This window comes from Mandrillus leucophaeus, unplaced genomic scaffold (assembly GCF_000951045.1).
Source record: "Mandrillus leucophaeus isolate KB7577 unplaced genomic scaffold, Mleu.le_1.0 Scaffold1486, whole genome shotgun sequence".
In the NCBI taxonomy this organism is placed as follows: domain Eukaryota; kingdom Metazoa; phylum Chordata; class Mammalia; order Primates; family Cercopithecidae; genus Mandrillus; species Mandrillus leucophaeus.
Genome location: NW_012101461.1, coordinates 242752 through 259108, shown reverse-complemented (window position 1 = coordinate 259108; position 16357 = coordinate 242752). Strand labels below are relative to the sequence as shown.

Genomic DNA, 16357 nt, shown 5'->3' with positions numbered 1-16357 from the left:
CACCACCATATTAAATATAATTAATTATTAGACATTCTTATTTCAGAAACATTAAAATATGGAAAGATACGGGAAGATTATTATACAGTAATGTTGTATAAAATATGACAGGTCATACAAGCTTATATCAGAATTTATTTTGTGCCATGCAATTTGCTAGGTGTTAGGGTGGAAAGATTGCCAGTCCCTCTGCCTTCATGAAGCTCATATTCTTGGAGGATAGAAAAACATTAAATAATTTACTGTGTAGTATGGTGTGATACAATATAAAGGTTAAAGAAGAAGGCTTGATTAACTCTGTATGAGGGAAACTTACAGAAGTTGTAATTCTTGAGCTCAGATTTGAAGGATAGATGGAAGAATCACGTAGATTTATATTTCGGTACCCATGTTTATATATACTTTGAGTGTGGTTCTGAAACTTCTAGCATTTGCAAAACAATGTCCTAGCCAGTACTCATTTGATGATGTTTACATAGTTAGTTCATGCTTACTAGGTTGCTTACCACGGAGTACAAAATATCTTGGTTAGTTTAGCTTTTTTTTTCTGTCTCCTTTTCTCCTGCTTTGCTACCATAGTTTGTGTTAACTACAGTGTTAGAATTTTTTTTTTTTTTTTGGAGATGAAGTCTTGCTCTATCGCCTGGAGTTCAGTGGCGTGATCTCAGCTCACTGCAACCTCCGCCTCCCAAGTTCAAGTGATTTTCGTGCCTCAGCCTCCCAAGTAGCTGGAATTACAGGTGTGTGCCACCATGCCCAGCTAATTATTTTTTGGTAGACACGGGGTTTCACCATGTTGGCCAGGCTGATCTCGAACTTCTGACCTCAAGTGATCCGTCTGCCTCAGCCTCCCAGTGTGGGGATTACAGGCATGAGCCACCACACCCAGCCCTTGAAATGTTTTTATAGAGCAGGAAGAAGGGAACTCAATATTAGAATTTATTTTAAAAATGTTACCTTTACTTATCATGCTGCTTATGTTTCTGGCTTGGTAACAGACTTTGAGAAAGGCCAGGCAGGTGAGTGTTGCTGCTAGGAAGCAGAATGCAGCATTTACATTACATATATTATGTGTGGCATTCTAGGATTGGAAGTGTGTAAGAATAAGGGTAGCCTATGCTCATATTTGCATTCGATCATTGACTATAGGGTGGAGAATGGGCTTAAAGGCAATAAGACTATAGACAGGGAGACCAATTAGTAGACTGTGTGGTAACCTTGGCTAAATAGGTAACCTAGGTTTTGGTGGTGATAGGAGAGCTACATTGATCAATAACTTATTATGTGCCACGTAGTCTTTTAAGTGTTTTGTAATAGTAGGCCATTTAATCCTCAAAACAGATCTCTGAGGTCGGCACTAATCCTGTTCTGTAGGTGAGCAAAGTGAAATAGTAGTTTTCCAAAGGTGAATAGTTAGAAAGTGGTTGAGTCACAGTTTGTACTTGCGTACTCTGGCTTCAGAACCTATACTCTTAACTATAGATTAATGAGATATTTTGAGTATAATAATAGCAGGACCTAGTAACTAGTGAAATGTGGCAAATGAAGCAGGCTCTTGTCTGCTTTCAATACAAGAGAAAGAAAGGGGAATTATCCCACATAACTACAGCTCTAAAATTATACATAGCAATTGGGAGCTACCCTTTGGAAACTCAAGTTTATTTGAGCGTTGAGATGGGAAAATGTTTACAGAGCAAGTTTTAATAGTCCTAACTCAGTTTTCAAATGAGTATGATCTTTTATTTTTTTCCGTTGAGTTACCACTAGAAGTATTTTTGAGTAGCTAACATACATAATTTTTAAATCAGTGATAATCTTGATAGTTGTGGATAATTTGCTGTTTTTTCCTCTGTGGAGATTGCATGTCAGCTTAGATTTTTTTTTTTTAAGAAGTGTCAAGAAGAAGTAAAGTAGTTATATAGTGTGGTATCAAAATGTAATTATATATTAGTTGGAGATAGTTTCCGGATGTAGACAAAATTTGTGAGTTGATATTTTAAGTCCTGAGTTAGTAAAACAAGTTGTTTAACACTAGATAGCCTTTTGTTTGTTTTTGAGAATATTTTTAAAAGGGTTTTAAACAGATTTTATTTTAGACAGATTATAGATCTTAGGACATATTATACTTAAGTTTTTCTCATTCATAAACTTCTACTAGTGATAAGGCAAGCTTTGGATTAATGGTTCAAAATTAGAACATATTAGTCTTTTTTGTTAGCCATCAGAATTATAGTTGTTTAGAAAATTTATTTTAGGAGCAAAAGTGAGTAATTATGTCCTATAAAAATAAGTATGATAATTACTTTACAAAATATTTAATGGTAACAAAGTGTGAGTCAGCTGATTATATAAGGATATATTTACAGAATGTAGATATCAATCTGCTCATCTGAATGAATTTTTTTTTTTAAGTTTCAATTCAGTTAAGTTTTTCTTCGGTGGATGTTTGTGGAGTGCCTACCATGTGTTGAACACTGTGTTGGGTACTGGGAACAAAATTGTTAAGCCAGGCAGGCATCCTGTCCACACCCAGTCTAGGGTAATTCTTACACTATTTGGTGTGTGCATATGTGTGTATTGGTTAAAGGAGATAGGTGGTAGGCTGTCTTGGAACTTTAATTCTACTGATAATCTCAGCAATTATCATTTTCTCTGAGAGATACTTATAAGCAGATGTACAAAGTATACCTAAAGTAGTTATACAGCTTTTGGTTTTCAGTATTTTAATAAGGTTTTCAGGAAGTAGATAAATAAGTTCAAGATGCAAGATGGCATAAATACAGTATGTGTGACATGTGAGCTTTTCTATATTACCAGTAACTTTAGAATAATGAAAATCCAGTTACATTGTGTGTGTGTGTGTGTGTGTGTGCATGCGTGTGTGTAGTGAAATTTCACAATTATGAAGTAGACTACACATTTGACTTTCTAAATTTACAGATAGTAAAGACTCCAGTTTGGTCCAACATGGATTATATCTTAGTTTCCTCCTAACATCCCAAGTGACTACATCTTGATGTTTGCTCTGTATTTGCACATGACTTCCTCTATAATGAGAATCTTCTTCCTAGTCTACTGATCCCCACCCAGTTTGAGGTTATATACTCCTTTGAACCTGAACTCTCTAATTTCTTTTTCATTAGGGGAAATTTATCTTCTTCAAGAGGTTAGCAGTTGGAATGTTACTTTCAGGTATTTGGGAATACAGCTTTTTATACTGTCCATTAACATGATAGATTATCATTGTGTTAACCTTTATTTGTTCCAACCTAACATTTTATCTCCTTTTGTTGATTTATAAATTAGATTGAATAACTGTCCATTTTTAAAATAATTTTTTATTGATACATAATATTTGTTTTATTTATGGGGTACATGTTTTATTTTGTTACATGCATAGAATAAGTAATGATCAAATCAGGGTATGTGGGGTATCCATAACCTTGAGTATTTATCATTTCTAAGTGTTGGGAACATTTCAAGTTCTCTCTTATAGCTGTTTTGAAATGTACAGTACAGTGTTGTTAACTATAGTGAATCTGCTTTAAAACATTAGAATAATTTCTTTTTTCTTTTAACCATATTAAAAGAATCTGCAACGCAGAGTTATTCTCTTCCAGAGCTATATAAAAATGGACTGAACTTAACATTTCAGGTAGTTGGTGTTTCTTAGTTGCCAATTGTGTGATTGCCTAAAATCTCAAAGAGGTTGAGATAAGGGCATATCATGTTGAGTTGTTCACATTGTTATTTTCTGAGAGATAAACTGCCGTTTTAGAATTTTACCAGTTTCACCTGTACTTCAGAAACAAAGTGTTAAAAAGATGGCAAGATATCGAGCTGTGGCCATGCTCTAGGAATGTAACATAGTAAAAATGAATGAATGCTGATATCAACCTAAGTGTGCTGACATTACCCCTAAAAGAGACATCAGTGAGGATTGATTTAGGGCTCAGTTCATGCCTGCAATTAAAAGGATATATTAAAAGATTTGTGATATTATCTACAAAGAGTTTTGACCCATAGAAGAAAAACATAAAATAGTATAAAATATAATTTGTATATTAAACTTATATGTATAAAATATATAATTTGAGTATAAAAATATGTTAAAAAATATTAATTTGTATATAATTAAATTTTAAATTCTCCTAAAATAACTTTTATAATTATAAATAATTCTGTAGATTAGCAGAAGAAACATGGTGTTTAGGGTGAAGAGGTTTGTTTCTTAACTTCTTTGAAATGTTTATTAAATGTGACCTCACATCTGAGCTGTATATCCTTCAAATAACTAAATAGTATCATTTCATGTGTGGCATATATAGTTGCCACAGAATTTTAAGCCAGATTCAAACATGTTTGCTTTTATGTTAGTATAGTATCCTCAATTTTGTAGTTTTGTAGGGTGAATAAGATAATTCAAATTCATTAGTGTATTTCTTATAGGAAAACACAATACATTCCTGTAAGACTGTAGCTACCAGTTTTTAAACCTTAAACATTCTATTGTAGGGATTAAATGCTGTGATATCTCTGAATTTTTATTGGTAATAGAATAGGCGGAATCATAATTACTACTTGAAGATTCTCTAGCTCATGTCTGGCATGAGTATAAAATAAGCTTTGATGATAAATTTAACTTTTCTTTACTGTTAAACAAATTAATCTTAATTTTGTTTTAATTAAACGCCCCCTAAATTTAGTAGCCAAAAATTTTTCCTTTAGTCTCTTGCTTACAGTTGTAGATAATTGTTAGTATAATTACCAGTTTGTGATTAAGTGCTCCCTACTGTATGCTTGCCTTGCTTTCACCTAGAATTTAGGGCCATTACTTTCTGTAACCATTTCAGTGAGCTGCCATAGTTTTCAGTCTGTACTGTCACCTGATCCAAGCATGCGCCAAAATATCCACTGTTTCTGGCTCCTGTATGCTGAATCTGCTTTGCAAACCCTTCGTTCTTTGAGCTTTTGCTTTAGCCAAAAACCAAATTTAACAAGTTTTCTGGAGTGTGGACATATGCCATTTGCTTCCTTAGCTCCCATGTTATGTAACTGTTTAGCTTTGTATTAAACTTGTAAATACTTTATTAAATACAATAATGGCATCCCCATGTGCAATTGTGTGGCTCATGTGTTAAAATAAAGGCTGCTTGTGAATTTGTCAGAAGAATATGAATGCTCCACTTGTGCTGCATTCAGCTTTTTTTTTGTTTGTTTGTTTTTTGAATCAGCCATTTATTCTTTCATAGTGTTTGGTTTAATTATTTGATTATTTTATGTGTTATACTAAGGTAAGTTTAATGTAAATGAACTTTGTATTCTATGTGATATCTCGTAGGAATTGTTATAATATACTTTCCCACTTAGACATGCTGGCCTTTTAAAAATAAATATATGTAGAACTTAAGTAGCTTTCTCCATTTTTTATTAATTTTTAAAACACTGTTTATGGATTACTTTCTGTAAAGTTCATTTTTAAAACAGTAAAGCTACCATGTATGTATTACTTGTGGTACAGATGTAGGCAAACCTAATGTGAGAAAAATCTATTCTTATAAAAACATAGTACATAATTATTTGCTTTAGAAAATAATGTTGTAAACTTCTAGAATGGTTTAAAAAGCAAGTAGGTTTTATTAGTGAGCTTATGAAAAGTTAGACTTTTTATTTCATGCAATTTTTTGGGGAAATAGGTATTTTCTAAACTGAGATACATTTCTGTAGTTATTTGTGATAAGTATTGTCTCAGAATCATAGGTAATTTAATAGATTAGAGCAACCACTTGAATAATAGTTCATCTTATGATACAAAAATTCTCTTTTAGGAAAGGATGATATTAAATGGATGTTCAGATTGGTCCGTAAGTGTGTATGTCTTAGAAGAAAAAGAGAGTATGGATTTGAAAGTGTATTTTTGCTGTTAATATATATACTTCATTTGGGAATATGAAGAAATTCTTTAACACAAGTAGTATTTGTGTAAAATAGGTTCACTTAATTGTTCACACATTTCTTAATTTATAACATTGATTGCTAATACCATATTGTAGTCTTTTCTATTTCTCGTCCTTATTTTATCTTGTACTTTGATGTTTTTCTCAGTTTCCTGAATTCTGCATTTCTTTCTTCTGAAAGAAAGTTTTCAGGTAGCTTTGTCTTGGAACCAAAACTTTAATTCAAGAACTGGCTGGCATCATTTGTAGTTCTGGCTTTTATCTCCTTAATTCTCCCTTTTGCTGATCCTCCTCCCTGTGGAGGAAACAAAAATTTCATCATAGGAATGTGAGCTATAACACGCCTCTTAACCTTTCTTTACTTTGCTGTCTTCACTATTTTACTAGTGAGTATAATTCTACTTATTCTACTAATTTTGAAAAACATATTTTGAAAATCAGATATATACTGCAATTCAAAAATAGAAACTTTGGATTTTTTGGTTTTTAGATTTATTAGTGTCTTTAAATGGAAAATTTACGATGAGAGCTTAGCATTCTATTTAGAGTTGATTTTTTTTTTCTATCTCAAGTTGTTCCCAGATGAGAATTGGCCACAAAAAGAAATAAATTATGATATACTAATTATAGACTTTCTGTTTTTAACACGTTGTACATGAAAAGCTACTATAATTTGCAGCTGCTGTCACCAGTAGTTCGCAGCTAAATGCAAGTGATTAGGAAATATGTGTGACAGATGCTCCACTTACAGTGCTCCATCACAAGCAATATTGGACTTCTCTTTGGTAATAAAATACAATTCTGTGATTCTAAATCATTTTTAAAAATTACAGACCAATACATGGAGTGTTATATCTGAAATTTTTCCTTATATACATTACCAAAGTATTTGAATTAATTTTTTAAGTGTGTTTGCTTTCTTTTTTTTTTTTTTTTTAATTAGTCTCTAATTTCTTGTATTTTGCCTGAAGACCCACATCTCTATAGAAGGATGGCTTACAGATGGCTTTCTCTCTTTTAACATTGACAAATCTTTGCCTTGGAAAGAATCCACAATATAGTGAGTTATAAAAAATAGGTACCAAGAAATGAAATCAGAATTTAAGTTAAATTTATGGATATAACACATAAGGTGTTCACTCAGTGAGGTGAGATGTAGGATATCCTCTTAGTCTAATTCTAAAATTCTAACCATAGCTAAGATAAGAATTTGGAAACTCTGGGTCTACATTTAAAATTATATCTAATCATATATTCCTTTAGTTATCTCTTAAAGTAATAAAGCAAATGCAGATAGGTGGTTTGTTTTCCAGCAATCGAGTTTAAAATGTTAAATCTTATGCCTTTTGAGAAGTAACATTTTAAAGATGGGAAGTTTAAAAACCCATTATAGAATAATACTTCTTTACTTCCCATAGTATGTTTATTTTAAACATTTCATGTTCATATAGATAATGTGCTGTTGAGTAATAAACTGATTTAAAATTTATTTTTCAGATGAACCAGAAACTCGAGATGCATGGTGGGCAGAAATCAGACAAGAAATAAAATCACATGCTAAAGCATTAGGCTGTCATGCTGTAGTGGGCTACAGTGAATCAACTAGCATCTGGTAAATGATAATAACAACTTGATTTTCTAGACACTAATTTAGACTGCCATCTGAAAGGGGAAAAGCTTTATGCAAATAAAAGAAAAGAGAATAGCGAAGTGGTCAGGAGCATGGGCCTTGGAGTACATTAGATTAAGGTTCGTATGCCGTCTTTGCCAGTTAATGACTGTGTAATTACGAGAAAGTTATTTAACTCTTCTGAGCCTCAGTTTGTACATTAAAATGGAGAAAATACCACACATCAATTAATTGTTTAAATCAATGTTAAATGAGAATATAATACTGGCACATAGCAAATATTAACTCTAGGCTTCCTTTATTCTACTGTGTAACTGTATTAACTTCTTTCACTGGAACCTTTGGAACCCTTAATCTACTGTAAATGAATTGCCATGTGCCTTTAAAGTTTGTCCACAAACTCATTCTGCCTTTTACCTACTGTAATGTAACTTTCTCCTGCTAACAAATCATTCTTCCTAATACTGACAAATTAGGGAGGGGCTTTCATACTCTTGGTTCTCAATTCCTTTTTCTCCTTCCCTTCATTTGAACAATCTCCTTCTTTAAAGTACATGCCACTCTACTGTTCCATTATCTACTTCTAAAGCATTCTTTTGCCTATCTTAGTTACTTCTCTGTTCTCTCTTCCAGTTACACATGATTATGTTCATTCTAGCAACTGGCATTATAGTTTCTTATTCTCAAGTCCTCTGACCCCACTTAACTTTCAGCCACATTTTGGACCTCAGTATCACTTGATACTGTTCCTCCTTAAAATTTTGAAACTATAAAATTTTACTCTCAGATCACAACTTAACGTTTTTCTACCAGTATCATTTGCTCTTTTATATCTAGTTTGTTTTGAACCTTACCTTAACCAATTGTTTTCTCAGCCCCTTACTTAGGTTCTGGCTTTTCTTGTTCTTTTGCCATCCTTGAACCCTACTTTCAGCCCCCTCAAAAGTTTACAATTGATATCATCTAGAAACTGTTTAACCTTCTGCTATCTTATTTTTCTACCATCTATTCTTAGATAATTCTTATTGTCAGATCCTCTGCTCTTGTGGTGATCCTTATTGTTAGGGAAAAATGATTAAACTGTAGTAAATGTGGGCATTACAGAGCCATATTATTTAATCTTCTGTGGGCTTTTCTTTTCCTTTGCAGATCATGTGTTATACTCCTGGACTGTTTATTCCCATAGTAGCTGTTCTACTCTTGTTAACTACTAACTTTGTCATGCTTATCTTGCCTTACTCCCTGGTTGTCTTGCCGCATTGATGGATTTAATGTCATAAACTTTCAAGCCTCAGATAAATGATTTTTTTGTTTGTTTGTTTTTGAGACAGAGTTTCACTCTTTCACTCAGACTGGAGTGCAATGGTGTGATTTCGGCTCACTGCAACCTCCGCCTCCCGGGTTCAAGTGATTCTCCCACCTCAGCCTCCTTAGTAGCTGGGATTACAGCTGCCTGCCACCATGTCTGGCTAATTTTTGTATTTTTAGTACAGATGGGGTTTCACCATGTTGGCCAGGCTGGTCTCAAACTCCTGACCTCATGATCTGCCCGCTGCGGCCTCCCACAGTGCTGAGATTACAGGCGTAAGCCACCATACCCAACCAGAGATATGGTTTTATAAAGAAGACATAGTTCTTGGTATCAGATTTACATTCTACTGGATAATTATGATGTAAAATAAATTTTAAAATTGAGATATAGATGCTTTGGGATCCTAGAGGGCTGAAAGCTTGAAGTAGAATTGGAAGAAAGTGTCAATGAAGTAACTGATGCTTGAGTTGGATTTTGGGGGATGAATATGAATTATATAAATAAAAAGAAAAGGCATAGGGAGAGGTTTCAAAGCTTATAAGATGCATTCGACGCTTAAAAGAGTAGCAAAAAAAGGCGGCCACAGAATGTAGACTCAGGATGGCTGAAGATAGGTCACAGTTGGAGGAGTCTGCAAATGAGTTCAGTTAATTTACTTAGAAGTTTGAGTACATCTGACAGAAGCTTTTTTTCCTTTCTAGACCTCAAAAACATCTATGTATTTAAATTTTTACTAATCTTTTCTGTTCCAGCCCATGCTACTTTCTGTTACTGGATTAAACTCTCTGAAATGCACTTCTGCTCTTACAACTTCTTGATTTGAAGGCGTCAGTGGTTTCATGTTATTCCTTCTGACATCCTTAATTCCTACCTACGCTTTAAGCCTGGTGTCCCTTTGTTTATTTACAGTTCAAGTGACTGTTCCTTCCCTGTTCTCTTAGGCTTCTGTTTTATTTATACCTGGTTTTCAGCAGTTCATCCCTAGGTTGCTACTTTTCTCATTTGTTTAGGTTATCTCATTCAATAATTATGTTGATTGTTTAATTTTTTAGCTTTCAAATTGGGTGACATATAAAGAATTTAAAAATTATTTTGAATATCAGTTTTCTGTTATATTGTGATATAGTTTAAGCTTCATTTAGTATATTTTATGTATTGTTTCAGAAACCTTTATAATGATTTAAATTTAGATTAAGCTATATAAATCACCTATATAGAGATATTTAAATAGTTGTGCTTTTAGAATAATTTTAATAAAACTTCATATACATTTAAAGAATATTTTAATATAATTTGATTCATGCTAGATTCAGCAATATAATTTATTACTGCTTATATATTTTGAAACATTTCATTCTTTCAGCCTTGCCATATTTTAAATGAAGTTACTGTCTTTAATATTAATACTTTATTTCAATTTTTAATTTATGAAGAATTCTTGTCCTCCGTTCAAATAAAGTTACCTCTGTTTTCTAGGCTAGGTTTAGGAGTTAAACCTCATAAATATTAATTAATATTTAGTAGAGTCTAACTTGAACTTAAATTGTCACTGTTATAATTATTTTGATAGTTAGCATTTTCCAAAGTTACACTGTCTGAAAAATGTTAACTTATTTGTGTTTTTTCCTTTATAGTGAAGAGGTCTGCATTTTATCTGCATCTGGTACAGCGGCTGTACTGAATCCTAGATTTCTGCAGGATGGCACCGTGGAAGGCTGTTTGGAACAGAGGTTGTCATGGCAGCCTGGCTTATTTTCCATAAGGGCTGAGAAGGGAGAGGTTGACTTTTTTTCTCAGAGTTGGTATAATTCTTCTCTGTAGGGTGGCTTACAGTGGTACAGTGTAGAAATCGGGACCAAGCACTTCACTAATTTTTAACTAACCCATAGTAACAGAGTAGTGTTGGATTCTGTACTATATGGCAAACATTATTGTTTCTAGTATCTTGATAAGTGACATGTGTGATTGCCAGTTGAAGAATTTCAAGTGTACATTTTTTTTTGCTTCGTCATGATATAGAACTAATCTTTTGATTTTTGTCTTCCTTTCATTTCCCTGTGTCTCACCTCCAAAAACAGAGGTTATGAAACAATTTTTATAAAAACAATTCTTAATTTACAAAATAACAAAAGTACTGTATTTTATCAAGATTATCTATAGGTATAATATATATGGTCCTTCCCTGTCCATAGGGAATTGGTTACAGGACCCCTTGCAGATATCAAAACCTGCAGATGCTCAAATCCCTAATATAAAATGGTATAGTATTTGCATGTAACCTATGCACATTCTCCCCTATACTTTAAATAATCTCTAGATTATTTGTAATACCTGATACAATACCTGTTCATCATTTCATTTTCATGGATTCAGTGTAATGCTCAGCACGTGGCAAATTCATTTTTTGCTTTTTGGAATTTTGTGGGATTTTTTATTTTTTTCCTGAATATTTCAACCTGTGGTTGGTTGAATCCATACATGCCAAACCCATGGATACGGAAGGGTGACTGTATATTTAAATATATATACATATATATATATAGACACACACACACATATAAACTATTAGTTTGTTACCAGAGTCTACCTGGATAATACAGATTTTAATTACCCCTTATGCCACAGTGTGCCTATTTACTTCCCCCCCCCAGCCCAGTATTAATATATTAAGCATATATTAAGAAAGGAAGCAAAGGTCAAGTGTGTGGTGGCTGACGCTTGTATTCCCAGCACTTTGGGAGGCTGAGGTGGTTGGATCACTTGAGGTCAGGAGTTTGAGACCAGCCTGGCCAACATGGTGAAACCTCATCTTCACTAAAAATACAAAAATTAGCCTGGCATGATGGCGGGCGCCTGTAATCCCAGATACTCCGGAGGCTGAGGCAGGAGAATTGATTGCTTGAGCCTGGGAGGCGGAGGTTGCAGTGAGCCAAGATGGCACCCCTGTTCTCTAACCTGGGCAACAGAGCGAGACCCCATCTTAAAAAGAAAAAAAAAAAAAAGGCAAAAAAAATTCTGTACCTTGTCAAATTTAGTATAAACTTGCAAGCATTTAAGATATTCTAGTTCTGGTATTCACTAGAGGAACTTGGTCAGTTTCTTTGGTCCGTATTAAAATGGATATTGACTATTATAAATTCCAGAGCCTTAAAGGTCATTGTAAATAGGAAAGTGAAGGCGGGGCATTTTGAAGCACACTAAATAATTAGAATGTTGTGTTGAGAAACTCTCTTTGTCAGTGAGTTGTACCAGTGGTACGATATAGTTCTTACACGTCTGTAGATTTCATTCTTAAGTTGATAGGAAGCCTAATTTAACAAGTAACCTTTTTCATGTAGCTTGTTTTTTTTCTGTATTGTGGCTTGGATGGATACAGTACATTCTCTTATATGGTAGTTCAGTACAATAGGTGCCACCTCTAGTTGTAAAAAAAAAAAAAAAAAAAAAAAGAAAAAAGAAGGAAAATGTCTTTTCTTTCTGCTATGAAATTATTGTTGCTTATTAGAAAAAATTTAGAGAATGTAGGAGAGTAGAAGGAAAAAAAGATTCCTTATGATCTCACTATTCAGGGACAATCCCTGTGTACATTTCATATTTTGAATGCTTTCATAAATTTTAATACTTTTATTTTTATGCCTTATATATACCACTAATGTTGACATTTGTGTGAGCCGTTTAGTTAAAAATTGCTTCAGTTTTCATCCTTTTATACCCCCTTATAACACATTGGCTTTGGATTCAAACAAACTGAAATTCAAACATGAGGCCTGCTACTTAGTGCTTAGTGTGACTTAGCAAGTTATCTCAGGTTGGTTTCAGGCTAAGTGGAACTACTATTTGCTGCTATATGGTGAACATTATACTGTGTTTAGCTATAGTTTTCTTATTTAATCTCTAAAGAAACCCACAAACTTCTCTGGGTACATATTCTAGTTTTATAAAGGAGTTTCTGAGAGGTTAAGTAACTTTCTTGTTCAGGATCACACAGTTCGGTTCAGATGTCTGACTTCTCTGTTAGTTGTAATATACCAGAATGGCATCTTCACAGTAAAAGAATAATATCTGGGAGTAATTTAATGTGAGTTAGAGACTTATGAAGATTCAGTTAAAAATTCTGTAGTCCTAGCTACTTGGGAGGCCGAAGTAGGAGGATCACTTGAGCCCAGGAGTTGAAGGCTACAGTGAACTATGATTGTACCACCACCACACTCCAGCCTGGGTGACAGCAACACTCTGTATCCAAAAAAAAAAAAAAAAAAAGTATGTAAAAAATCTGCAAAAGTCTTGTTTCCTGGTATATATAATACGAATTTTCCTTTACTTTTTAAATCTGTCTGGTTGCCAAGTTTCAGCTTCTAATGGGTTCCTTTAAGTTAGGGAGCATTGAGACCCACATCTTTCCAGAGCTCTGGAGGATCTGGTTGTGTGAAAGTGTGGAGTCTTTTTGTGGAGCTTCTCTCTGTTTCCATCCTTATTGTGCTGACATGCTCAAATTTAATGAACGAAAAAAATGCTTAATCATTTTAGAATGAACTCACAAACAGCATAATACGACAAGCATTTTATAATGAGTGGGGAGGTTGTGGATGGTTCATTTGTGGTTTATGTATATCATTTATGAAATAGATGTTTTGGTTTTTCAAAAAAGTTAAAACTATCACAGGAAGTTAGAAATCTTAGAGTATGCCTATTTTTGACTTACTATTTTTCTTTTTGAATACTTTTTACATTAAATTAAAAACTATTATGCTTGGATTTTGTTTTTCAATTTTTGGGGGTACCTAGTAGCTGGTATATATTTATAGGGTACATGAAAATATACAATTAAATTATTGATTATAGTCACCCTGTTGTGCTATCAAACGCTAGGTCTTATTCATTCTTTCTATTTTTTTTGTACCCATTAGCCATCCCCACCTTCCCTCCAGCCTGTCACTCCCCTTCCCAGCCTCTGGTAACCAAAATATTTTTTTCCTTTGGGAATTTTTTTGTGGTTATATTTGTCAACCAGTGGGAAAATATCATCATCATCATCTAACCATTTTTTTTTTTTTAAATGTTGTATCCCAGAGAAAAAACTTTGAGGTGATAGGGGTGTTTGTCAGGTGATAAGTCATCACACAAATAAATTGGTGCAAAATAACTTTGCAGTTGGTAAGTCTTTTCTCTCATAGGAGAAATGCATGGTTCTGATTTCATGGTCGTTTTTAATTCTTATCAGTCATAGTGGTACTCTTGTAGCCTACAGTGGTAGAAGTTGGATAGTTCGTATACAAGTACTGTGTATGTGATATCACTTACATAATTATTTTTGAAAAAATTTGTATGTTTTTAAAGAATGTCTTTTTTTTCTTAATCTATTTATATAGGCTTGAAGAAAATTTGTCTACACGTTGTGGGTTTTGCCATATACCATATGATGAACTGAATATGCCATTTCCAGCTCATCTCACATATTGCTATAACTGCAGGAAACAAAAAGTTCCTGATGTTCTGTTTACAACTATAGACCTCCCAACAGATGCAACAGTTATTGGAAAAGGTTGTCTTATTCAAGCAAGGTATGTTTGTGAAAACAGCATTTGGTGTCCCTGAAAAAGTATGATATATGGAGCCATAAACCTATTTTCAAGTGTCAGCTCTACAGTTTCCAACCTGTTTGATCCTGCACAAACTGGGCAATTCTGCTGGAACTTTGTATTTTATTGCATGTAAAAAAAAAAAAAAAAAAAAAGATCCTCTGTGTAAAACTCAAATAAGTTTTTATACAAAAGCAGTTTTTAACTTTTAAATTCTATACAAATATTTATCATTCTGGGAATTATTAACCTGCCAAAGGCTAGGGATGTGACTAAGTATAGACTGCTTCAATGACATTCAATATGTAACACATTTTAGAAATTGACTCTCTTTTTTTCTTTTAAAGAATAGTGCCATGAAGTGTTTCTTTTACTGCTTTAATTAGCTGGTAAGAGTTCCTTTTAAAATGCACTGGAGTAGAAAATCCTAATTGAGACACTCATGACAACAGCTGCCAGGTTACCAAATCCATCAGGTACTTCTGTCCTCATCTTAGTTCTGACATCTCAGCAATAGTGACAGCATTATTTTCGCCTTGAAATTCCTTTGATTTCATGATGCCACACCTTCTATGTTTTCCTACCTTTATGTGTAATCTTCAGCCTCCTTGTTGACTTCTCATTTCTTGATCTTTGAGAGCCGTGGATTTGGACCCTTTGCTCAAAGCTCTCTCCCTAGTTGAACTCATCAACTTATATAGATCTATATGCTATCTATGTATCTGTGACTGCCAAATTTATAACTCTAGTCCAGAACTTTCTTTTGAGCTTTAGACTTATATACCTGTCTACTTCTATCCCATTTTGATAAGCCATAGGCATCTCATACTTGTTCCACGTTGAACTGCTGATTTTCTCCACTTTTCTTATTAGCCTTTTTTGTTTTAATGGTACCTTTATCTAGTTCTTCATGCCAAATTTGGTATTCTTTGACACTATCCTCTTTTTCAACCTCCCTACATCAAATTTATTACAAAGCCCATTGATTTTTCTTCTAAAATGTATTTCTAATCCATTTATTTTTTTCCCTCTTGTATCTTAGACCTTCCATTTGGGATTGTTTTCCTTTTGCCTTAAGTGTGCGCTTTAGTATTTCTTTTGATGGATCTGCTGGTAGTGAACTATTTTTTTTTTTTTTTTTGGTCTGTCTGAAAAATGTGATTATTTTACTTTTATCTTTAAAAAATATTTTGGGCTGGCAGCTGTTTCTTTACAGCACATTGAAGATACTCTTTCACCACTGTCTTCTGGCTTTCATTGCTACTGTTGAGAAATAATCTATTAGTCTATTAGTCTTTGAATATAGCCTATGTGGCACAAAGTAGATGCTCAAGTGACTTTTGTATTTTTTTAATGAGTAACATTTTCTTCTGCTTTCCATTTATATTGAACACATGCAGTTATAAAACCTAAGATTTTAAATGATATTCTCTACTGATTTTGGTCATTATTTCATTTTTAGAGATTTTCAGATTTTTTATTGTTTACTGAAATATGGTTCTTTAAAATATTTAATTTTTGTGGGTAAACAGGTCTATATATTTAATGAGATACATGAGATACTTTGATACAGGCATGCAATGCATAATAATCGCAACGTGTAAAATGGGGTATCCATCCCCTCAAGCATTTATCCTTTGTGTTAGAAATAATCCTGTTATACTCTTAGTTATTTTAACTTGTACAATTAAATTATTGTTGACTGTAGACACCCTGTTGTGCTATCAAATACTAGGTCTTACTCATTCTTTCTGTTTTTTTGTACCCATTATGAAATAGGATTTTTAGTGCAAATTTATACAATGACAAAAAAACAGAAAAGTTTATTGATATAACTCAGTAAGTCCATTAAAAACAAGTAAATGTTTTATTCAGCACA

At 33.3% G+C, this 16357-nt stretch overlaps 1 protein-coding gene across 6 annotated transcripts in view; it reads left to right on the top strand.

Annotated features, from left to right (window-relative positions):
- C2CD5 (C2 calcium-dependent domain containing 5) overlaps positions 1-16357 on the top strand; it is a 95742-nt gene that overhangs the window by 44217 nt on the left and 35168 nt on the right. For all 6 annotated transcript variants that reach the window (XM_011974759.1, XM_011974760.1, XM_011974757.1 and 3 more), the window contains 3 exons: positions 7455-7569; positions 10534-10629; positions 14269-14460. In XM_011974759.1, coding sequence (XP_011830149.1) covers positions 7455-7569; positions 10534-10629; positions 14269-14460 — 403 coding nt within the window. The remainder of the gene's footprint in view (positions 1-7454; positions 7570-10533; positions 10630-14268; positions 14461-16357) is intronic.